The following is a 26,180-nucleotide window of genomic DNA, read 5'->3' as shown; positions in this document are numbered from 1 at the left end:
GCAGGAAAATCTGCCTGCCACAGCCATCTGACCAATATGGAGCAAGAAAGAATGGCTCATATTGAAAAGATTTTATTTCCTCACGAGGCGGCCCCGATGCCATCCGATGGATTCATTCGTTTCAAAATGAGACAGCTGAAAAATGAAGTTAGAAACGAATGATAATGCCATCTAAACATCTTCCCTTCCGAACCGCTGATTAGACATTAGCCACCTGTAGGATATGAGGCCATTTTGACGCCCCTGAGGTGAAATGAGTGTTTTGTGGCTGTTTTGGTATTTACGTGAACCGAAAGGATGCACACAGTCTCCTGGTATGACTGTGTGGCCTATACAAATTAAAGAGATGATGCGAGGGTATTCGTAATGTAATTTCCCCTTACTCTTCCTGCTTTATTATTTTTCACCACCTCTGTACCTCTAGTCAAGGAAAAGACATGATAATGAAAGACTTTGGTGTTCAACACTTCAAAGTCTGATGTCCCAAAATTAGCCATTTTAGAGGTTCTGAACCACCTTGGGCCCACCATCTTATTTCTATTGAACCATTTACTGTGTGCAGAGGACTATACTAAGCGCTTGAGAGAGTGCAATATAATAGAGATTTTTTGTTTTGTTGGATGGTTTTTATGGTATTTGTTAAGCAATTACCATGTGCCAGGCACAGTACTGAGTACTGGGGTAGATACAAGCTAATCAGGTTCAACACAGTCCATGTCTTGGGACTCACAGTCTTTATCCCCATTTCACAGGTGAGGTAACTGAGGCATAGAGAAGTGAAGTGACTTGCCCAAGGTAACACAGCAAACAAGCTGAAGCAGCATCCTAGTGGATAGAACACAGGCCCGGGAGTCAGAAGCACCTGAGTTCTAATCCTGGCTCTGCCACTTGTCTGCTGTGTGACCACGGGCAAGTCCCTTTACTTCTCTGGGCCTCAGTTCTTTCATCTGTAAAATGGGGATTAAGACTGTGAGCCCCATGTGGGACAGGGACTGTGTCCAACCTGATTGACTTGTATTTACCCCAGAGCTTAGAACAATGCCTGGCACCTAGTAAAAATTTAACGAACACCACAATTATTCATGATTAAGGGGCGGAGTTGGTAGACATGTTCCTTCTCCCTAAGGAGTTTTGAGAATACAGCAGGAATTTACAGTCTAGAGGCCTTCCACTTCCCTAAATGTTCAGTACAGCGCATTGCGTCGAGTGGGTGTACAATAAATACCAGCAGCATCACAGGAAGCAGCGTGGCTGGATCAGATCACCGCATCATTCATTCAATCGTATTTATAACACTGTGCTAAGCACTTGGGAGAGTGCAATCTAACAATAAACAGACACATTAACTGCCCACAACTCCAGCCCTGATTTATTTAATCCCTTCTCAACCGTCATATACTTGCCAGTCAATTAATCAATCGATGTATTATTGAGCAACTACTGTGCACAAAACACTGTACTAAGCGTTTATATATGTGTCCTCACTCACTGATTTGGAAAGAGCCTGGGCTGGAGAATCAGAAGTCATGGATTTTAATCTCAGCTCCGCCACTTGTCAGCGGTGTGACTTTGGGCCAGTCACTTCACTTCTCTGTGCCTCAGCTCCCTCTTCGGTAAAATGGGGATTAAGACTGTGAGCCCCACGTGGGACAACCTGATATCCCTGTATCCCCCCCAGCACTTAGAACAGTGCTTGGCATATAGTGAGCGCTTAGCAAATACCATTATTATTATTATTGAAAATAGTTTTATCTTTGTCTCCCCATTTAGAACAGAAGCTCCTTAGGGGCACAAAATGAGTCGCTTTTCTAGTCTGTACTTCTGAAGCACATAGTACAGTGTACAGCACCAAATAAGTGTCCAGTAAGTGCTACCACAACTATTACTAGTTATATAAGCAGCGTGACTCAGTGGAAAGAGCACAGGCTTGGGAGTCAGAGGTCAGGGGTTTGAATCCCAGCTCTGCCACTTGTCAACTGTGTGACTGTGGGCAAGTCACTTAACTTCTCGGTGCCCCAGTTACCTCATCTGTAAAATGGGGATTAAGACTGTGAGCCTCACGTGGGACAACCTGATTACCCTGTATCTACCCCAGTGCTTAGAACAGTGCTCTGCACATAGTAAGTGCTTAACATATACCAACATTATTATTATATTATAAGGAAATTAATCCATTAATCAATGGTATTTTCTGAGCACCTACTGAGTTCAGGCCCCTGGACTTAGTCTTGAAGAGTACAATAGAGTAGAGTTGGTAGCCATGGTCCCTGCCCACAATGAGCTGACAGTCAAGAGGGGAAAGTCATGTCTGTATTTCATTCAATCGTATTTATTGAGCACGAACTGTGTGCCAAGCACTATACTAAGTGTGTGGAAAGTACTATTCGGCAACAGATAGAGATAATTCCTACCCAATAACGGGCTCGCAGTCTAGAAGGGGGAGACAGACAACAAAACAAGACAAGTAGACAGGCATCACTACCATCAAAATAGATAAAGAGAACCATATATAAATGCACATCGTTAATAAAATAGAGCAATAAATATGTACAAATATATACAAGTGATGTGGGGAGGGGACGGGGGTAGAGCAGAAGTGGGGAGATGGGGAAATGGGGAGGAGAGGAGGAGCAGAGGGAAAGGGAGGGCTCAGTCTGGGAAGGCCTCCTGGATGAGGTGAGCTCTCAAGAAGAAAGAAAATGCAACGACAAATTAAAGAATTACTACTATTATGAGACCACGTCACTAGAAGAATTCCAGTGAACTCCCTTATTTTTCTTTAAATGGTATTTGTTAAGCACTTACTTTGTGCCAGGGATGTACTAAGTGCTGGGGTAGATAATAATAATAATAAAGTTGGTATTTGTTAAGTGCTTACTATGTGCAGAGCACTGTTCTAAGCGCTGGGGTAGATACAGGGTGATCAGGTTGTCCCACGTGAGGCTCACAGTTAATCCCCATTTTACAGATGAGATAACTGAGGCCCAGAGAAGTGAAGTGACTTGCCCACAGTCACACAGCTGACAAGTTGCAGAGCCGGCATTCGAACCCATGACCTCTGACTCCCAAGCCCAGGCTCTTTCCACTGAGCCATGCTGCTTCTCGATAAGTAGATACAAGCAAATCGGGTTGGACACAGCCCCTGTTCCACATGGGGCTCACAGTCTTAGTCCCCATTTTACAGATGAGGGAACTGAGGCCCGGAGAAGTGAAGTGACTTACCCAAGGTCACAGAGGTGGGGAAGCTGGGATTAGAACCTAAGGGTTGTCTGACTCACAGGCCCGTGCTCCTTCCACTAGGTAAGACTGCTTCCTCCCTTTGGGAAGGAAATATTCACTAGGAGAGAAAAATCAGGGCTAGTGGGGTGGGGGAGGGTTGGTGAGAGAACTCACACAGCGACCTTTAGCAAAACCAGAGAAAAGCATGTCGCAGAAAATCACATTCGTTGAGTTTCCATATCATTTTTTCAGCAACTGTCAGGCATCGCTCTTGGCTTTGGGCCAGCAGTGGCTGATTCCCAAATAAATTGTTTAAATCAAAGACGAGAGACTTTTTCCCAAAACTTCTAAGTTTTTAATACACTGAGATTCCACAGGCTGCACTGGAGCGCATAATGAGAAAGAGAAGAAGCAACGTGGCCTAGTGGAAAGAGCGAGGGTCAGGGAGTCAGAGGACCCCAAGACTGAGTTTGTTGTGAGCAGGGAAGGTACCTGTTTATTGTTGTATTGTAATAATTATAATCATAATGATGGTATTTGTTAAGCGTTATGTGCCAAGCACCGTACTAAGCGCTGGGGGAGATATGAGGTAATCATGTCCCATGTGGGGCTCACCGTCTTAATCCCCATTTTACAGATGAGGTAACAGAGAAGTGAAGTGACTTGCTCAAGGTTACACAGCTGACAAGTGGCAAACCCGGGATTAGAGCCCATGACCTCTGACTCCTAAGCCTGGGCTCTTTCCACTATGCCACGCTGCTTCTCTGCACACAGTAGACTGCCTGTCTACTTCTTTTGTTTTGTTTTTTGTCTCCCCCCTTTAGACTGTGCGCCCGTTGTTGGGCAGGGATTGTCTCTCTGTTGCCGAATTGTACATTCCAAGCGCTTAGTACAGTGCTCTGCACACAATAAATGACTGAATTAATGATAAATGCAACTGAATGATTGAACCTGGGTTCTAATCCCAGCTCTAGCACTTACAGCTGTGTGACCTTGTACAAGTCACTTAACTACCCTGGGCCTCAATAAAATGGGAATTCAATATCTGTTTCTCCCTCTCCCTTAGACTGTGAAATCCACGTGGGACAGGGTCTCTGTTCAACCTGATTAATTTGTATCTATCCCAATGCTAGGTACAGTACATGGAACATAGTAAGTGCTTAACAAATACCCTAATTATAATATTAGAAGAGTACCTCCAGGGAATCTCACTTAAGGTATTAAAAACAAAGAAAGAGCATTCGTCGGAATCCCTGGCACATGAAAAAGGGAAAAATAAATTCCTTGGCTCCCATTTCCAATTTCCACAAAAGTATCCTTAGCCCCTTAAACCTCCCAACAGTCGATGGGTGTTTTTATTGAGTGCATCTTCTCCAAGAGAACTTTCCTGAATAATTTCTAACCTAATATCCGTAATTCATTCATTTCTATTAATGTCTCCCCCTGTAGACTGTAAGTTTGTTGTGGGCAGGGAAAGTATCTACCAACTCTGTTATGTCGTACAGTCCCAAGTGCTTAGTAGAGTGCTCTGCACACAGAAAGCGTTCAATTAATAGAATTGATTGATCATCTCGACACCTCATAATAATAATGGTGTTTGTTAAGCGCTTACTATGTGCCAAGCACTCTTCTAAGCACTATCCACAGTCCTTCCTACCCCCAACTTCCACCATCTGCCACACACATTTTGGGCAGGGACTGTTTCCTCTAATTCTGTTGTAGTGTATTCTCCCAAATACTTAGAACAATACTCTGCACACAGGAAGGGCTCAATAAATACCGCTGATCGACTAAAGAACATATCTTAATACCCTATTTTTTCTTCCTATATATAATTTATTTCAGGGTAACACCCTGGCTAGATTGTCAGCTCCATGGATGCAAGAATTCCGGTCTGCTAATTCAATGGCCCCCTCTCAGGGTGGCACCTGGAGAGTTTCCCGTCCTCTACCAGTCTCAGCTACAGGAGGGAGAGTGAAGCAGAGGCCTGTCCGTTCCATTCCCAGCTTGGCCAGTGGCTAATAATGGTGGTATTTGTTAAGCGCTTACTATCTGCAAAGCACTGTTGTAAGCACTGGGGGGATAACAAGGTGATCGGGTTAATAATAATAATGTTGGTATTTGTTAAGCGCTTACTATGTGCCGAGCACTGTTCTAAGCGCTGGGGTAGACACAGGGGAATCAGGATGTCCCACGTGGGGCTCACACTCTTAATCCCCATTTTACAGATGAGGTAACTGAGGCACAGAGAAGTTAAGTGACTCGCCCACAGTCACACAGCTGACAAGTGGCAGAGCTGGGATTTGAACTCATGACCTCTGACTCCAAAGCCCGGGCTCTTTCCACTGAGCCACGCTGCTCCTAGGTTGTCCCACATGGGGCTCACTGTTTTAATCCCCATTATACAGATAAGGTAACTGAGGCTCAGAGGCTAGCAAGAGGAAGGCCATTGGCTACAAGTCAAAACTCCCCCGTGCTGGGCAGCAGAGGCACGGGAGAGAGTTGAGAGCGGAGACTCGAGTTTACTGCGTGGAAGGGGACGATGGTAAACCGCTTCCTTGCTTTTCCCAAGAAAACTCTCTGGATCCACTACCGGAACGATTACAGATGGAAAGCGAGGCGTTCTGTGAGATGTGTCCGTGGTGTCGCTATGGGTCAGAAACGACTCCACGGCATAAGACTATACAATAACTCAATTAGAGAAGCAGCGTGGCTCAGTGGAAAGAGCACGGGCTTTGGAGTCAGGGCTCATGAGTTCGAATCCCAGCTCTGCCACTTGTCGGCTGTGTGACTGTGGGCAAGTCACTTAACTTCTCTGTGCCTCAGTTCCCTCATCTGTAAAATGGGAATGAAGACTGTGAGCCCCACGTGGGACAAACTGATTCCCCTATGTCTACCCCAGCGCTTAGAACGGTGCTTGGCACATAGTAAGTGCTTAACAAATACCAACATTTTTTTTTTTTTTTGGTACTCTCCTACGCTCTTAGTACAGTGCTCTGCACACAATAAATGCTCAACAGTGTACATATCTGTAATTTTATTTATTTGTTTTCATGTCTGTCACCCCCCCCCCAGACTCTGAGCTCATTGTGGGCAGGAAAAGTGTCTGGTTATTGTTATAGTGTACTCTCCCAAGCACTTAGCCCAGTGCTCTGCACACAGTAAGCGCTCAATGAATACGATTAAATGAATACTACTGACCGGAGGTCCTTCCATGCATTAGGACTCCAAACCAACAAAAGTATCCTAAACCTCCATTCATCAAGTCCCATCGTCGATCAATGTATTTATTGAGTGCTTACTAAGAACAGATCAATCAATAAATTATATTTATTGTATTTACTGAGTACCTACCCTGTGCTTAGGAGAGCACAATACAACAGAGAAACAGTATGGCTCAGTGGAAAAAGCATGGGCTTGGGAGTCGGAGGTCATGGGTTCTAATGCCAGTTCCACCACTTGTCAGCAATGTGACTTTGGGACAGTCACTTAACTTCTCTGTGCCTCAGTTCCCTCATCTTAAAATGGGGACTGAGACTGTGAGCCCCATGTGGGACAACCTGATTACCCTGTATCTACCCCACTGCTGAGAAGAGTGCTTGGCACATAGTAAGCACTTAAATAATAATAATAATTATGGTACGTAAGTGCTTACAGTGTGCCATGCACTGTTCTAAGCGCTAGGATAGATACAGGGTAATCAGGTTGTCCCACGTGGGGCTCACACTTTTAATCCCCATTTTCCAGTTGAGGGAACTGAGGCCCAGAGAAGTTAAATGACTTGCCCAAGGATACAGCTGATGTGTGGTGGAGCCGGGATTAGAACCCATCTCCTCTGACTGCCCGTGCTCTTTCCACTAAGCCACATGGCTCCTCAAAGCAGAAGGAAGAGGGAGTCGGGGTAAAAAAGGCTTCTTGGAGGAAATGTGATCTTAGTAAGAAGCACTGTACTAACTGCTTGGAAGTGCACAAAAGAGAGGAAATTTTGTCTCTCCTAGAGTGCACTGTACCCAGTAGATGTTCAATAAATCCCTTTTTACTACTACTAAAGTCTCCCTCCTCTTCCCTCCCCCAGACTCGACCACCAGGCTAGCCACTGTCTTCCGCAGTTATTAACCAGACAATCCATCGATCATCATCAATGGTTTTTATCGAGTGCTCACCGTGTGCCGAGCACAGTCCAATAACCGTCCGCCCAGTAGCCGAGGGGCACGAGGTGCTTTAGTAGGGTGACTTCACTCGAACAATGAAAGGATCTGTTTCCCGGGAGTGAGTGGGAGAGGAAAGCCGGTCGGAGTCTCCGTGGCCTCCTTTTACAAGCCCGGGCTGTTTATTCCACTGCCAAGAACTTGGGAAACCGAGGGCCTCATCGGCGAGAACTTGTTAACGCTGATGACGCCCCCTTCGCAACGTCGCTAAAATCCGCCCTTTCCTCTCCGTCCAAACTGCTGCCACGTTGATCCAAAGCTCTTATCCTGTCCCGCCTTGACTTCTGCGTCGGCCTCCTCGCTGACCTCCCTGCCTCCCGTCGAGGCAAGGAGGGGAAAGCTAGAGTCTCTCGACGAGATCACACGATCTCCGTTTAAGACCTGGGCCGGGGGCCGCCTGCCTCTCGGCCACTTGCCTGCTGTGTGACTTTGGGCAAGGCCCTTCACTTCTCTGTGCCTCAGTTACCTCACTTGTAAAACGGGGGTTGAGACAATGAGAGGCAGTGTGGTTCAGTAGAAAGAGCACGGGCTTAGGAGTCAGAGGTCATGGGCTCTCATCTCGGCTCCTCTGTCAGCTGTGTGACTTTGGGCAAGTCATTTGACTTCTCTGTGCCTCAGTTATCTCATCTGCTTAATGGGAATTAAGTCTGTGAGCCCCAGGTGGACAACCTGATTACCTTGTATCGACCCCAGCGCTTAGAACAGTGTTCGGCACATAATAAGTGCTTAACAAATACCAACATTATTATTATTATGAGCCCCACATGGGACAGGGACTGTATCCACCTTGATTTGCTTGTATCCACCCCAGCGCTCAGTACAGTGCCTGGTAAGTGCTTAACAAGTACCATCATTATCTGCCTGCCCCCATCAGCTTCTGTGGGAAGGAAACCCTCGGTCTGTCCGGTAAATAATTGAAAATGGCTGAATCGCCTGCCCTCAGACAACCAAAGTTTAGGTCTGGTCAACTCCTGGGGATCTGAATCAATCGAGCAATCGTACTTATTGAGCACTTATTTGTGTGCAGAGCACTGTACTAAGCATTCGGAAGAGTACAACAAAACAATATAACAGACACATCCCCTGCCCGCAATGAGCTAAGAGTTATCCGGGAGGGAGTGTGGAGGAGCAGAAAGAGTGGTGTTGTCTAGTGGATAGAGTCCAGGCCTCGGAGTCAGAAGAAGAAGCGACTCCTCCGCTTGCTATTTATTTTATTAATGATGTATATGTATCTATAATTCTATTGATTTCTATTGATGCTACTGATACGGGTTTACTTGTTTTGATGTCTGTCTCCCCACTTCTAGACTGTGAGCCCGCTGTGGGCAGGGATTGTCTCTATTTGTTCCTGAACTGTACTTTCCAAGCAGTCAGGACAGTGCTCTGCACACAGTAAGTGCTCAATAAATACGATTGAATGAATGAATGCAAGTAAGCACAGCGTGGCTAAGAGAAACAGCGTGGCTCATTGGAAAAAGCCCGGGCTTGGGAATCAGAGGTCATGGGTTCTAATCCCGGCTCAGCCACTTGTCAGCTGTGTGACTTTGGGCAAGCCACTAAACTTCTCTGTGCCTCAGTTGCCCCATCTGAAGACTGTGAGCCCACGTGGGACAACCTGATCACCTTCTATCCTCCCCAGCGCTTAGAACAGTGCTTTGCATGTTGTAAGCATTTAACAAATGCCATCATTATTATTATTATCATTATTATTAATAAATACGATTGAATACTTGAATGAAAGTCACCACATCCCAGGAGTCGACCCGCCTCCCCGTGCCACCCCCCTCAACCCAAAGGCCCATGGGCGAGGGGAAGGGCACCAGGGGAAGTGGTGTGGAGAGGCCCAGAGCCTGGAGGGACTCGGGGGAGGCCCCACAGACCGAGCCTCGCCACAACTTCCCCATCTGCCCCGCCGGTGGCAGGGAGGAGGAAGGGGCCGAGGGGCTGTGGGGAGGGGAAACACCAGCGGTGGGGCCCTGACAGAAGATAAAATAAATGATGGTATGCGTTACTATGTGCCAGGCACTGTATTAAGCGCTGGGGTGGACAGAAGCGAATCGGGTTGGACGCAGTCCCTGTCCCGCGTCGGGCTCACATTGTCAATCCCTATCTGACAGATGAGGGAACTGAGGCACAGAGAAGTGAAGTGACTTCATTCATTCATTCGTATTTATTGAGCGCTTACTGTGTGCAGAGCACTGTACTAAGCACTTGGAAAGTATAATTCAGCAATAAAGACAGACAATAATAATAATTATGGTATTTATTAAATGCTTACTATGTGCCTAGCACTGTTCTAAGCGCTGGGGCGAATACAAGGTCATCAGGTTGTCCCATGTGGGGCTCACAGTTTTAATCCCCATTTTACAGATGAGGTAACTGAGGCAAAGAAAAGTTAAGCGACTTGCCCAAGGTCACACAACAGACAAGTGGCAGAGTCGGGATTAGAACCCGTGTCCTCTGATTCCCAAGCCCGTGCTCTTTCCACTAAGCCATGCTGCTTCCCTGCCCACACCAGGCTTATAGTCTAGAAGGGGGAAGACAGACATCAAAACAAGTAAACAGGCATCAATATAAATTTAAAGTATTTTAGATATGTACATATATACTTGAGTGCTGGGGAACGGAGAGGGGGGTGAGAGGAAAGGGAGCGAGTCGAGGTGACGCGGAAGGGAGGGGGAGCCGAGGAAAAGGGGGATTAGGCTGGGAAGGCCTCTCGGAGGAGGTGAGCCTTCAGCAGGGCTTTGAAGGGGGGAAGAGTGCCCAAAGTCACAGAGCAGACAAGTGGTGGAGGCGGCATTGGAACCTGTGACCTTCTGACTCCCGGGCCTGGGCTCTATCCACTGTACCACGCTGCTTCTCATGGGGCCAGGGCCTGGGGACCTGCCCCTCTGTCCACAGATCCAAGATCACCAGGTCAGGTTGGAAACCCACCCGGGCCTCACAGTCCAAGTAATAATAATAATAATAATAATGGCTATTACTACTATAATAATTATTATTATGGCATTTGTTAAGCATTTACTATGAGCCAGGCACTGTACTAAGCGCTGGGGTAGTTGCAAGCAAATTGGGTTGGACACAGTCCCTGGCCCATGTGGGGCTCACAGTCTCAATCCCCATTTTCCAGATGAGGTAACTGAGGCACAGGGAAGTGAAGTGGCTTGCCCAAGGTCACACAACAGACAACAGACAAGTGACAGAGGCGGGATTAGAACCCATGCCCTTCTGACTCCCAGGCCCGGGCTCTCGCCACTATGCCAGTCAAGATGCTGTGTAGCTTAGTGGAAAGAGCCCAGACTTGGGAGTCAGAGGTCATGGGTTCTAATTCCGGCTCTGCCACTTAACAGCTGTGTGACTTTGGGCGAGTCAATTCACTTCTCTGTGCCTCAGTGACCTCATCTGTAAAATGGGGATGAAGACTGTGAGCCCTAAATGGGACAACCTGATGACCTTATATCTACCCCAGCGCTTAGAACAGTGCTTGGCACATAGTAAGTGCTTAACAAATACCAACATTACTATTAAGACGCTGATGTTCTGAGAAGTATTATTTCAGTCAAATAGTTCTGTTTTAGAAAGGTCAGCCTCAGAGCTCTGCATTTGTATCCATTAGGTCCAAATCTAGTTATACTTTAAACATTCCTGCTAAAACCATTTCAGCTGCAGTTTGAAAAGTGGTTTCCACACTGAATTTTGTGTCAGTTGAAAACACTCTACATTGTCAGTAAAAAAGAAGAAAAAAAAGACCCCAAGAGTCAACCGCGGTACAGTGGCTGAGGTTTTTTGCATGTTTACTTAACCTCACCTCAAAGTCTGATTCTATTTTTATAGCCCAGTAGCCAAATTAATTCGCCTGAGGTGGTGGAGGTTGGTGGGGGGAGGAGGAGCTAAACATTTCCAAATGCTTAGCTAGGCACTTGTCGACTCTCTGATGAAGAATCGGAACTTTTTTGTTTTCTTAATGGGGTCTGCTAAGCGCTATGTGTCAGGCACTGTACTAAACGCTGACGTAGATTCGTTCATTCAATCATATTTATTGCGCACCTACTGCGTGCACAGCACTGTACTAAGCGCTTGGGAGAGGACAATGTAACAAACAGATACATTCCCTGCTCACAAGGAGCTCACAATCTGGAGGAGTAGATAGAAGCTAATCAGGTTGGACACAGTCCCTGTCCCATGTGAGGCTCACTACCTTCATCCCCATTTTACAGATGAGGGAACTGAGGCCCAGAGCAGTGAAATAAATGTTGGTATTTGTTAAGCGCTTACTATGTGCAGAGCACTGTTCTAAGCACTGGGGTAAACACAGGGGAATCAGGTTGTCCCCCGTGGGGCTCACAGTCTTAATCCCCATTTTACAGATGAGGGAACTGAGGCACAGAGAAGTTAAGTGACTTGCCCACAGTCACACAGCCGACAAGTGGCAGAGCTGGGATTCGAACTCATGAGCCCTGACTCCAAAGCCCGTGCTCTTTCCACTGCGCCACGCAGTGAAATGACTTGCCCAAAGTCATACAGCAGACAAGAGGCTGATCCAAGATTAAAACCCAGGTCCTTCTGAATCCCGGGTCCGTACTCTATCCACTAGGCCACGCTGCTTCTTGCGTTGGACCTACTTCATTTCTTAAAATGAGCCACTCTGAAGAGAATTTGCATGTTTTTACAGTTGCAAAGTTATTATTGGTGACTGTCAAGCCCAGTGGTACTCTACAATAAGATACAAGCTAACCTGGCCAGACACAGTCCCTGTTCCACATGGGGCTAACAGTCTAAGAAAGAGGGAGAACAGGTATTGAATTCCCATTTTACACATTCATTCACTCATTCGATCGTATTTATTGAGTGCTTACTATGTGCAGAGCACTCTACTAAGCGCTTGGGAGAGTAAAACGATAGACACAGTGAGAGTAAACAAACAGACACAGAGAAGTAAAGTGACTTGTCTAATGTCACCTGGCAAACAATTGGCCACGGCAGGATTTGAACACAGGTCTCGACTCCAGACCTGTGCTCTTTCTGGTTAGCCCCGCTGATTCCTCTCAGGACCAGGGAAGACCCGTGAAGACCCAACCGAGAGAGGTTCTCCTCATATTCATTCATTCAATTGTATTTATTGAGCATTTATTGGGTGCAGAGCATTGATTAAAGTGCTTAGCACTATACTAAGTGCTTATGGCCTGGGAAGGGACGAAGGGAAGGAGGAAGGGAGAGAGGGAGGGAAGGGGAAGGGGAAGGGGAAGGGGAAGGGGAAGGAGAAGGGGAAAGGGAAGAGGAAGGGGAAGGGAAGAAGGAAAAAGGGAAGAAGGGAAGAAGGGAAGAAGGGAAGAAGGGAAAGAGGGAAGGAGAAAGGAAGGGAAGGAAGGAAGGAAAAAAAAGGAAAGGGAGGAAGGGAGGGAGAGAGCAGGCTGCCATTTTGTCCCAACTTCATCTCCGCCTGACATCAGTTCATCAGGCCTGGTGGGGGTGGGGCCAGTGGCAGGGGCTGTCCCGTGTCCACCTCCACATGGCCTCCTTCCCCTCACGACCCTCTTCTCTCTTCCCCCTGGCCCCCTGGGGCAGCAGTTGCAAAGGGCGCTGACCTTGTTGTGAGCAGGGATTGGGTCTGTTTCTTGTTGTACTGGACTCTCCCAAGTGCTTAGTAGAGCGCCCTGCACACAGTAAGTGCTCAATGAATCTGACTGAATGAATGAATGGTCCCCCAGCACACGGGTAACAGAGGGAAGGGAGAGCACGCAACACAAACGCCGTGAGAAGCAGCGTGGCCTAGTGGGTAGAGCCTGGGCCTGGGAATCAAAAGGACCCGGCTTCTAACACCGGCTCTGCCCTTCGTCTGTTCTGTGACCTCGGGTGAGTCTCTTCACTTCTCTAGGCCTCAACTCCCCCATCTGCAAAATGGGGATTTAAGTCTGTGAGCCCCACGTGGGACAGGGACTGTGTCTAACTCGATCAGCTTATTACCCCAGCGCTTAGTACAGTGCCCGGCACGTAGTGAACACTTGACGAATACCGAAACAGAAAAAAGGAGGACGGGACGGGAATTTCGGCCTTTCCAAGGGGGAAGGGAGGCTGGCGATTTGAGAGCCGAGGGGATGGGGAGATTTCCCCTCTGGGGTGGCGGGCGGAGGGCGGTCACCTACCTCGGAACTTCTTGGGAGGGTTGGAGAGGTCTCCGGCCTGTGGCTGCACCACACACCTGTCGTCCACCAGCCTGGCGAGACACAAAAAACACAAGCTCGTTGGTCGGGCGGGCAGGCCACTGTCACCCGCCCATCCATCCCTCCACCAACCCATCAGTGGTATTTAACAAAAGTAATAACATTCATTGTCATATTTCACTTTATCGTATTTCCTGAGCGCTTCCGAGGGCAGAGCACTGTTCTAAGCGCTTGGGAAAGTACAATAGAACAATAAGCAGTCAAATTCCCTGCCCACAGTGAGCTTACAGTCTAGATCTGGGGTGGGGGGCAGGTAGTCTCCTAAGGGCTGAGGTAAATGCAAGCTAATGGGGTTGGATCCAGGGCCTGTCCCACCTGGGGCTCACAGTCTTACAGATGGGGGAACTGAGGCACAGAGAAGTGAAGTGACTTGTCCAAGGTCACACATCAAGGCAACTGTGGTATTTGTTAAGCGCTTTCTGTACGCCAAGCACTGTTCTAAGCAGTGGGGTAAATATAAGGTAATCAGCTCGGACAGTCCCTGTCCCTCATGGGGCTCAAGATCTTGATTCCCATTTTACAGATGAGGTGACTGAGGCTCAGAGAAGTGGAGTATCTTGCCCAGGGTCACACTGCAGACACGTGGGAGGGCCGAGATTAGAACCCACGACCTCTTACTCCCAGCCCGGGCTCTTTCCACTAGGGGATGTTCCTTCACTACTTATTCAGCGCTTCCCATGTGCGGATCACTGGACTAAGCACTTGGGAGAGGACATTACAACAGAATTCTTAAACACATCCCCTGTCCACAATGTCCCTCCCCAACGCACCCAACACACACACACACACACACCCCACACAAAGAGCTTCTCAGGGCAGACACCAAGACTAATAATAATAATGGCATTTGCTAAGCACTTACTATGTGCCAAGCACTGTACTAAGCACTGCATCGTCCTGACTTGCTCCCTTTGTTCTTCCCCTATCCCAGCCCCACAGCCCTTAGGTCCAAATCTGTCATTTAATTATTTTATTGATGTCTGTCTCCCCACCTCCTCTAGTTGTAAGCTCCTTGTGGGCAGGGAAACGGTTTACTGTTGTATTGTACTCTCCCTAGCATTTAGTACAATGCTCTGCACACAGTAAGCACTCAATTCATTCATTCATTCAATAGTATTTATTGAGCACTTACTATGTGCAGAGCACTGTACTAAGTGCTTGGAATGTACAATTCGGCAACAGATAGAGACAATCCCTGCCCATTGACTGGCTTACAGTCTAATCGGGGGAGACAGACAGACAAAAACAACAGCAATAAAAATAAATAAATAATAAATACAACTGAATGAATGGAGAACGTACAAGTTGATTGGAATGGACACAGTCAAATAATTCAAAGACTGTAAGCTTGTTAAGGGCAGGGAAAATAGGGTGCCAATTCCGTTGTACTGTACTAGCCCATTTACTTAGTACAGTGTCCTGCACATATTAAATGCTCGATAAATACCATTCACTCACTTAATAGTATTTATTGAGTGCTTACTGTGTGCAAAGCACTGTACTGAGCACTTGGGAAAGTACAGTACAACAATAAACAGAGAGAGCCCCTGCCCACAATGAGCTCACAGTCTAGGCCAGGGGGAGACAGACATCGGTACAAATAAAAAAAATGACTGATATGGACATAAGTGCTGAGAGGTGGGGCGGGGGGGGGAAGAGCAAAGGGAGCGAGTCAGGGTGATGCGGAAGAGAGTGGGAGATGAGGAAAAGTAGGGCTTAGTCTGGGAAGGACTCTTGGAAGAGGTGTGCCTTCAGTAGGGCTTTGAAACGGGGGGAGAGTCATTGTCTGGGGGATTTGAGGAGGGAGGGCATTTATTTATTTAGTATTTATTGAGCGCTTATTATGTGCAGAGCACTGTACTAAGCACTTGGAATGTACAATTCGGCAACGGATAGAGACAATCCCTGCCCAATAACGGGCTCACAGTTTAATCGGGGGAGACAGACGGACAAAAACAACACAATATAATCACGATAAATAGGATCAAGGGGATGTACACCTCATTAACAAAATAAATAGGGTAATAAAAATATATACAAATATATACAAAAGAGCACAGTGCTGAGGGGAGGGGAAGGGAGAGGAGCAGAGGGGAAGGGGGCTTAGCTGAGGGGAGGGGAAGGGGGGAAGGATGAGGGAGCAGAGGGTGGATGGGGAGCAGTGAGGGAGCAGAGGGGAAAGGGGAAGCTCAGTGTGGGAAGGCCTCTTGGAAGAAGTGAACTCTCAGTAGGGCTTTGAAGAGGGGAAGAGAGTGAGTTTGGCGGAGGTGAGGAGGGAGGGCATTCCGGGTCAGTGGTAGGATGTAGGCCAGGGGTTGAGGGTGGGACAGGCGAGAACAGGGGACGGAGAGGAGGTGAGCGACAGAGGAGCAGAGCGTGCGGGGTGGGCAGTAGAAAGGGAGAAGGGAGGAGAGGTAGGAGGGAGCGAGGGGATGGACGGCTTTGAAGCCCCGAGTGAGGAGTTTTTGTTTCGTGCAGAGGTTGATAGGCAACTCCTGGAGGTTTTTAATAATAATAATAATAATGTTGGTATTTGTTAAGTGCTTACTATGTGCAGAGCACTGTTCTAAATGCTGGGGTAGACACAGGGGAATCAGGTTGTCCCACGTGGGGCTCACAATCTTAATCCCCATTTTACAGATGAGGTAACTGAGGCACAGAGAAGTGAAGTGACTTGCCCACAGTCACACAGCTGACAAGTGGCAGAACTGGGATTAGAACTCATGACCCCTGACTCCAAAGCCCATGCTCTTTTCACTGAGCCACGCTGCCTCTTTTAAGACGGGGAGTGACATGTCCAGAGCATTTCTGCAGGAAGATGAGCCAGGCAGTGGAATGAAGAATAGACTGGAGTAGGGAGAGACAGGAGGAAGGGGGATCAGAGAGAAGGCTGACACAATAATCCAGCAGATCTGCAAGGGCAGATCTTGGCAATACTGTAAAGGTGAGACCAGAGGCAGGATGTGGGCCAGGGGTCAGTGGTGGGACAGGCAAGATGGAGGCATAGTGAGAAGGTTAGAGGCACCAGAGGAGCAGAGTGTGCGGGCTGGGTGGTAGAAGAAGAGCAGGGAGGTGAGGTAGGAGGGGGCGAGGTGATGGAGAGCTTTGAAGCCTGGGGTGTGGAGTTTTTGTATGATTCGGGGGTGGATGGGCAACGACCGGAGTTTTATTGTTGGTTTTTTTTTGGAGGGGGCGAGTGACATGTCCTGCACCTTTCTGTAGAAATGACGCAGATCGACTGATTGATTGACTCCTCCGGTCACTCTACTCCGTCCCCACCTTTCCCTAAAAACTCTTCCCTGGCTGCAAGATGCACAAAGTTTCTCTCTGCAGGAGCGATCACATCCAAACCTCAGACCTGGGAGATTTTAACACGGAAAGCAGCAAAACAAGCTTATCAACCACAAAGCCCTTTACCCCTGCTATTTCCTTTAGAGATGGTTATTTCCTACAGAGGTTTACAGTAAGTTATGCATTCACCTCAACTAATAAAAGAAAAATAAACCGTAGGTTTTCCCAGTTACTTTGGAAAGGCTCACTAGGCAGAAATCTTGAATAATTTCAAGCCTCCCCAAACCAGATTCAAGTTCTTCTCACTTACGACTCAAGAGAACAATAAAGGTGCTGAAATCAATCAATCATTCAATGTTACTTATTCATTTTTTAATGGCATTTGTTAAGCACTTGCTCATACAAATTATTCAGACCGGATAAAGCCCCTACCCCACAAGGGAATACAGTTTAAGTCAGAGGGAGAACAGGTATTGAATACCTATTTGGCAGTTAAAGAAACTGAGGCACAGAGAGGTTAAGTGATTGGCCCCAGGTCACGCACAGCAGACAAGTGGAGGAGCGAGGATTAGAACCCAGGTCTTCTGGCTCCCAAGCCTGTGCTTTATCCACTAGGCTACACTCCTTCCTTGACCACTTATTCATTCAATAGTATTTATTGATTGCTTACCATGTGCAGTGCACTGTACTAAGCGATTGGGAAAGTACAATACAATAATAAACGGTGACATTCCCTGCCCAGAATGAGCTCATTTCATGTACTAGACACTGGGGTAGATACAAGATATTTAAATGGGACACAGTTCTTGTCCCACTTGCGCTCACAGTCTAAGTAGGAAGATAGGAAGAAGATCAGATACTGAATTCCCATTTTAATCATAATAGTATTTGTTAAGCGCTTACTATGTGCCAAGCACTGTTCTAAGTACTGGGATAGATACAAGGTCATCAGGTTGTCCCACGTGGGGCTCACAGTCTTCATCCCCTTTTTACAAATGAGGAAGCTGAGGTACAGAGAAGTGAAGTGACTTGCCCAAAGTCACACAGCTGACGAGTGGCAGAGCTGGGATTAGAACCCACGACCTCTGACCCCAAGCCCAGGCTCTTTCCACTAAGCCATGCTGCTTTATTCATTCATTCATTCAATAGTATTTATTGAGCGCTTACTATGTGCAGAGCACTGTACTAAGCGCTTGGAATGAACAAGTCGGCAACAGATAGAGACAGTCCCTGCCGTTTGACGGGCTTACGGTCTAATCGGGGGAGACGGACAGACAAAAACAATGGCAATAAATAGAGTCAAGGGGAAGAACATCTCGTAAAAACAATGGCAACTAAATAGAATCAAGAACATGTTACACATGAACACACTGAAGGTCAGAGAAGTCAAGTCACTTGGCCAAGGTCACACAGCAGGCAAGTGGCAGAACTGTCCGCTCATCAATCAATGGCATTTATTGAGCACTTACTATATGCAGAGCATTTGGGGAGTACATCAGAGCAGGAGCCCTGCCCATAGTGAGCTTATGGAAAACCCCATCATTCATTCATTTCAATTGTATTTATTGAGCGCTTACTGTGTGCTGAGCACTGTGCTAAGCGCTTGGAAAGTACAACTCAGCAACAAAGCAAGACTCTCCCCAAGGCTGCTTCCCATCATCACTGTTCATGACCTTGAGACCGTTTCCCCTCTAGACTGTAAACTCGTTATGGGCAGGGAATGTGTCTTTTTATTGTTCTATTAATAGGAATAATAATAATAACTATGATATTTGTTAAGTGCTTACTGTGCACCAGGCACTGTACTAAGCGCTGGGGTAGATACAAGACACAGTTGGGTTGGACACGGTCCCTGGCCCCACATAGGGCACACTGTCTTCACCCCCATTTTCCAGATGAGGGAGCTGAGGCCCAGAGAAGTGACGTGATTTGCCCCATGTCACAAAGCAGACAAGTGGCAGAGCTGAGATTGGAACCCAGGTGTGTGCTCGATCCACTAAGAAATGCGAGAATCACCCAAGCGCTCAATACAGTGCTCTGCACACAGTGAGAGTTCAATGAATATGATCGACTGACTTACTGATTTCTAATTACGGTGAGGGAGCCCACTCTCTCTTAATCCAATCCCCCAGTTGGAAATCTGGGAAATCAATAAATCAGTGCTATTTATTGAGCACTTACTGGGTGTAGAGCACTGTACTAAGGGCTTGGGAGAGGACAATACCACAATTTTGAGAGACAAGTTCCCTGAGTGGCCCCTTTTAAAAAAAAAAAATTGCATTTGTTAAGCGCTTACGTGTTATGTGCTAGGCACTGTACTGAGCCTGTGGTCCAGAAATACATGGCAATCAGTTTGGAAACAGAGCTCGTCCCACATGGGGCTCACGGTCTTCATCCCCATTATGTGGATGAGGAAACCGAGACCCAGAGAAGTCAAGTGACTTGTCCAAGGTCACACACTAGACGACACACTCAAGAAACAGCATGGCCTAGTGGATAGAGCCTGGGCTGGGGAGTCAGAAGGCCCTGAGTTCCAATCCCAGCTCCGCCGTTTGTCGGCTTTGTGATCTCGGGCAAGTCACTTGCCTGCTCTGTGCCTCAGTCATCACATCTGAAAAATGGGGATTGAAGCTGTGAGCCTCATGTGGGACATGGACCGTGTCCAGCCTAACTCGAATCTACCCCAGCCTTTAGTACAGTGTATGGCAAAACATCCAGGACATGTGACCCGCTCCTCAAAAAACTGCAGGGGATGCCCATCCACCTCTCCAACAAACAAGAACTCCTCACTATTGGTTTTAGAGCAGTCCATCACCTTGCCCACTCCTACCTCACCTCACTGCTCTCCTTCTCCAACCCAGTCCTCACAATCCACTCCTCTGCCGCCGTTCACCTCCGCACTGGGCCTCCTTCTCGCCTGTCTCACTGCCGACCCCCAGGCCACATCCCGCCTCTGGCCCGGAAAGCCCTCCCTCCTCAAATCCCACAGACAATGACTCTCCCCCCATTCAAAGCCTTACTGAAGGCCCATCTCCTCCAGGAAGCCTTCCCAGACTAAGCCCCCCTTTCCTCTTCTCCCAGTCTCTTCTGCGTCCCCCTGACTTGCTCCCTTTGCTCTTCACCCGTCCCAGTCCCACACCACTTATGTCCACATCTATCATTTATTTATTCGTATTGATGTCTGTCTCTCCCACCCCAGACTCATTGTGGGCAAGGAATATGTCCGTTTACTGCCGTACTGTCCACTCTCAAGTATACACAGTAGGTGCTCAATAAATACGACCGAACGAACGAATGAACACAGTAAGCCCTTAAACAAACACCATTAAAAAAAATGCAGTGGAGCCGGAATTAGAACCCAGGTCCTCTGACTCCAATGCCCATCCTCTTCCTCCAGGCCATGGTGTTTCTATTGTTCGGGGCTCCAGGAATTTCCACTCCAGTTGTGGCTTTGTGACTTTTGCGTAGAATGCCAACGGCGGAATTCCACTAGCGCCCAAAAGATGAATAACCAGCTGCAGTCAGCAACTTTGGGGAACCCAAAACAAAGGAAACTTTATACAGGGGCCATTAGTCACTAAGGGGAGGGGTGCGATTTTGAGACACTCCTCTCGGGTGTCAGGCTGCAGACCCCCTGTCCTCTGCGAAAGTCTGGGACCGTGGGACTCTCGCGTGTCAGCAACAAAAATAATAATAATAATAATTATGGAAGCAAGCACTGTTCTAAGCGCTGGAGCAGATACAAGTTAATCAGTTTGGACCCAGTCCCCATCCCACTTGGGGCTCCCACTCTTCATCCCCCTTTTCCGAGCGCTGGGGTAGATACAAGGTTACCAGGTTGTCCCCCGTGGGGCTCACGGTCTTCATCCCTGTTTTACAGATGAGGTAACTGAGGCCCAGAGAAGTTAAGTGACTTGTCCAAGGTCACACAGCTGACAAGTGGTGAAGCTGGGGTTAGAAACCACGTCCTCTGACTCCTGAAGCCCGGGCTTTTTCCACTAAGTCCCGCTGAGGGAGGGAACTGAGGCCCAGAGAAGTGAAGTGATTTGCCCAAGGTCACACAGCAGACTTGCGGCAGAGTCGGGATCAGAACCCAGGTCCTTCTGACTCTGAGGCCCGGGCTCTAGCCACTAAGCCACATCACGTTTTGCTTTGGTGTCTCGAGCGTTTCTGTTAGGTTTCGTACGCTGGCTCTCCTCGCACACTTGGACGATGATCTCATATTCCTCGGAATAATCCCAGAAAATAAATAGAAAGTCACCTGCCCTTGCCCAGGCGTCAAATACAAAGAAACCCAGAGCCTGGAAGGTTAAAACAACTTCCCTTTTGGCACCAGGAAAATCCGTGGTGAAACTGAGGAGAGAATAGAACCTCCCAGAGTCTGCACAGCTCAGCAAGGCCCACCTCTCCCAGCAATTTTTTTTTTGGGGGGGGGGGAAGCCCCAGCAGCCTGGGCTACTGGAAAGAGCCTGGGCCAGAGAGTCAGAAGACCTGGGTTCTAATCCCAGATCTGCCAATTCCTTGCTTTGTGACCTGGGGCAAATCACTTCCCTCCTCAAATCAGATAATTGCTCTCTCCCACTTCAAAACCTTACTGAAGGCCCATCTCCTCCAAGAAGCCTTCCCTGATTAAGGCCTCCTCTCCTCTTCTCCCACTCCCTTCTGCACCATTCATACCTGCTCCTTCATCCATCCTCCCTCCCATCCCCACAACACATATGTATATATCTGTATAGATCTGTCACTTATTTATCTCTTTATTTATATTAACGTCTATCTCCCTCTCTAGAATGTGAGCTCGTTGTGGGCAGGAATGTGTCTGTTTGTTGTTCTACTGTACTCTCCCAAGCACTTAGTACAGTGCTTTGTACACAGTAAGCACTCAACAAATACGATTGATTGAATGAATGAATGAATTTCCATGGGGGCCTCAGTTTCCTCTAGACTGTAAGCTTGTCCTCTAGACCGTAAGCTTGCTGTGAGCAGGGAATGTGTCTGTTATATTGCAGCATGGCTCAGTGGAAAGAACCCGGGCTTGGGAGTCAGAGGTCATGGGTTCGATTCCCAACTCTGCCACTTGTCAGCTGTGTGACTAGGGGTAAGTCACTTCACTTCTCGGTGCCTCAGTTACCTCATCTGTAAAATGAGGACGAAGATTGTGAGCCTCACGTGGGACAATCTGATTACCCTGTATCTCCCCCCAGCGCTTGGAACAGTTCTCTGCACATAGTAAGCATTTAAGAAATACCAACATTATTATTATTATTATATCGTTATACTGTACTCTCCCAACCACTTATAATATGGTGCTCTGCACCCAGTAAGCGATCAATAAATATGATTGACTGACTCAACTGTAAAATGAGGATTAAATACCTGCTCTCCCTCCTACTTAGACTGTGAGCCCCACGCAGGACAGGGACTGTGTCCGCTCTAATTGACACATACCTACATTTAAACTCTGCACTTATTAAGCGTTAAGTGCTGCGCAAAGACCAGGGAGTGGTCTCTACAGTGTAAACTCGCTGTGGGTAGGGAATGCGTCTAATAATAATAATGTTGGTATTTCTTAAGCGCTTACTATGTGCAGAGCACTGTTCTAAGCGCTGGGGCAGATACAGGGTAATCAGGTTGTCCCACATGAGGCTTACAGTCTTCATCCCCATTTTACAGATGAGGGAACTGAGGCATAGAAAAGTAAAGTGACTTGCCCACAGTCACAGAGCTGACAGGTGGCAGAGCCAGGATTTGAACCCATGACCTCTGGCTCCCAAGCCCGTGCTCTTTCCACTGAGCCATGCTGTTTCTCCGTCTACCAACTCTCTCGTATTGTATTTTCCCAAACACTTAGTACACCATAAGCAGAGAAGCAGCGGGACTTAGTGGAAAAAGCCCGGGCTTCAGGAGTCAGAGGACGTGGTTTCTAACCCCAGCTTCACCACTTGTCAGCTGTGTGACCTTGGACAAGTCACTTAACTTCTCTGGGCCTCAGTTACCTCATCTGTAAAACAGGGATGAAGACCGTGAGCCCCACGGGGGACAACCTGGTAACCTTGTATCTACCCCAGCGCTCGGAACAGTGCTTGGCATATCATAAGCGCTTAATGAATGTCATCATTGTTATTATTATTATAACAGGTATTTATCCCCATTTTTCAGAAGAGGCAACTGAGGACCACAGAAGTGAGGTGACTAGTCCAAAGTCACACAGCAGGCAGTAAGCTCACTGTGGGCAGAGACTGTATCTGTTAATGGTTCTATTGTACTGTCCCCTGCGCTTAGTACGGTGCTCCACACACAGTAAGCGCTCAATAAGTACGACTGAATGAATGAACAAATGACAGAGCGAGGCTTAGAACCCAGGTCTCCTGCCTCCCAGCACAGTGCTCTTTCCACAAAGCCACGCCACTTGCCAAAGATGGAAATTACCTGCTGCCAAGACTGGCAAGCACGGTGAAGTGAAAGAAGCAGCCTTTCTCCCCAGCTTTGCGCCCCAGTGCTCTGAAAACCTTCACTAGCGCGGAAGCTCTCTGCGGACAGGAAACATGTCACGGGCTTCACTTGGACTTTCCCAAGTGCTTGGTGCGGTACGTGAAGAGAAGCAGCGTGGCCTTGTGGCTACAGCCTGGGCCTGGGAATCAGAAGGACCTGGCTTCTAATCCCTGACTCTGCCACATGAATAATAAATAAATATGGTATTTGTTCAAAGCGCTTACTATGTGCAGAGCACTGTTCTAAGTGCTGGGGTAGATACAGGATAATCAAATTGTCCCACGTGGGGCTCACATTTTTTTAATCCCCATTTTTGCAGATGAGGTAACTGAGGCACAGGAGAGTTAAGTGACTTGACCAAGGTCACACAGCAGACAGGTGGCGGAGCCGGGATTAGAACCCATGACCTCTGACTCCCAAACCCAGGCTCTTTCCACTGAGCCACGCTGCTTCTCTGACTGGGCTTGGGAGTCAGAGGTCATGGGTTCGAATTCCGGCTCTGCCACTTGTCACCTGTGTGACTGTGGGCAAGTCACTTCACTTCTCTGGGCCTCAGTTACCTCATCTGTAAAATGGGGATTAAAACTGTGAGCCCCACGTGGGACAACCTGATTCCCCTGTGTCTAGCCCAGCGCTTAGAACAGTGCTCTGCACACAGTAAGTGGTTAACAAATAACAACATTATTATTATTATTGTCTGCTGTGTGACCTTGGGCAAGGCGCTTCACTTCTCTGGCCTCAGTTTCCTCATCTGCAAAATGGCGATGAAGACTGTGAGCCCCATGTGGGACAGGGACTGGGTCTACCCGCGCTTAGAACAGACCCTGATGCATAGTAAGCATTTAAATACCAGGATTAATAATAATAACAATAATAATAGTGGTATTTACGCAGACCCACAGCACTTACGTACATATCTTTATACTCTATTTCCCAATCTGTAATTTCTTTTAATGTCTGTCTCCCTCTGTAGAGTGTAAGTTCCTTGTAGGCAGGGATTGTGACTACCAACTCTGCTGTATTGTGTTGTACTTTCCCAAGTGCTCAGCACAGTGTTCTGCACACAGTAAAGACTCAATAAATGTGACTGATTGGAAACAAGCATTGGCTTTGCTCATGCAGATTCAAATGCCGAGCTCTGCTTTCCTACTAGTTATTTTAACCATTATCATCCTCCTCCTCATTATTATTAACATTATTATTAATAATAACAATAATAATGATAATATAATTGTAATAGCACTTGTCAAGCACTTACTATTTGTCAAAAACTATTCTAAGTGCTGGGATAGATACAAGTCAGTCAGGTCAGGCACATCCCAGTGCTTAGTACAGTGCCTGGCACATAGTAAGAAGCAGCGTGGCTCAGTGGAAAGAGCCCGGGTTTTGGAGACAGAGGTCATGGGTTCTAATCCTGGCTCCACCACTTGCCAGCTACGTGACTTTGGGCAAGTCACTGCACTTCTCTGTGCCTCAGTTACCTCATCTGTAAAATGGGGATTAAAATTGTGAGCCCCACAGGGGACAACCTGATCACCTTGTAGCCCTCTAGCGCTTAGAACAGTGTTTTGCATATAGTAAGCGCTTAACAAATACCACCATTAATATTAACAAATACCATTATTATTATTATTATTATCCCACATGGGGCTCCCACGCTAAGCAGGAGGGAGAGTGGGCACTGAATTTCATTCATTTATTCATTCAATCGTATTTATTGAGCGCTTACTGTGTGCCGAGCGGGAAATGGAGGCACAGAGAAGTGAAGAGACTTACCCGAGGTCTCACAGCAGGCACCTGGAAGAGCCGGGATCGGAACCCAGGTCCTCCGGCTCCCAGGTCCCAGTTCTTTCTACTAGGCACGCGGCTCCTCAGACATCTGATTGTACTGTGTCCACCCCAACATTTAGCCCAGGGCAATACCATTAGACAAAAATATCTTCCCAACCTAACACGGTTTCCACTCATACTTATTCAACATGGAAACCTTAAATGGGAAGACTTCCTGCTTCCACCTAAAAATAACATTATATCCAAGTGATGGAAATCTTTCTTTTTCCCAGAATCCTGAATCTGTCTGACAAGGTCAGTGGGTTACCCTGCCTTCAATCAAAATAGACTTCTTCCCAAAACCTGTCCAAGTGAAACCGGCGCCGAAAAACTGGAACTGCCTTGAAGCTAAGACTGTCATTAAAAACTCATTATGCCAAATATTGGTTCCGTAACCAGGGAAGCGCTCAGAAGTGGATAGTCCTGATTCCCATCTCCGGCCACCGACTGGGGGGAATAATCCAGTCGCAAGAGAGTCGGAGAGTGGTACAATCTGCTGTGAGGCAGTGAGGAAAATTCACACCTCAAGAATTCTTCAAATCTTTTAGAGCCAAAAGAAAAATCCCAAGCAATTTATCCGTCGTACCCCAAGTTTCTAAAGTCCTCCGGGTGCTTGATTCGCGAGTGATTTATGAAGTGTGCCGTTCACAAAGCCACATATTAAAATGCAAGGAACAAATCAAGATTGCAAAATGACTTTCGTGCTAAAGCATGCGATAAAGTGCATACTTCAGCGGCAAGATGAAATCTGTTCCATCTCTCTTGACAGATCACAGCGCTGCGATGTTAATCATCGACGTGTCTATAATAATTGTTTTTCTACACTGAGAAAAATATTTCAGGTCCTTCGTTACTCAAAGTTTACCGGATTATTTTTTTTTAAGTAGATTAAAAGTTCTCTTCCGGGGGGACGATTACG

The 26,180-nt window shown here is 47.3% G+C and overlaps 1 protein-coding gene across 1 annotated transcript in view; it reads right to left on the bottom strand.

Annotated features, from left to right (window-relative positions):
- Window positions 1-26,180, bottom strand: part of ITPR2 (inositol 1,4,5-trisphosphate receptor type 2) — a 428,831-nt gene that overhangs the window by 359,923 nt on the left and 42,728 nt on the right. The window contains exon 2 of the mRNA XM_029057432.2: window positions 13,571-13,641. Within this exon, the coding sequence (XP_028913265.1) occupies window positions 13,571-13,641 (71 nt within the window). The remainder of the gene's footprint in view (window positions 1-13,570; window positions 13,642-26,180) is intronic.

Source organism: Ornithorhynchus anatinus, chromosome 2 (genome assembly GCF_004115215.2).
Source record: "Ornithorhynchus anatinus isolate Pmale09 chromosome 2, mOrnAna1.pri.v4, whole genome shotgun sequence".
In the NCBI taxonomy this organism is placed as follows: Eukaryota; Metazoa; Chordata; class Mammalia; order Monotremata; family Ornithorhynchidae; genus Ornithorhynchus; species Ornithorhynchus anatinus.
This window is presented reverse-complemented; position numbering and strand designations above follow the sequence as displayed.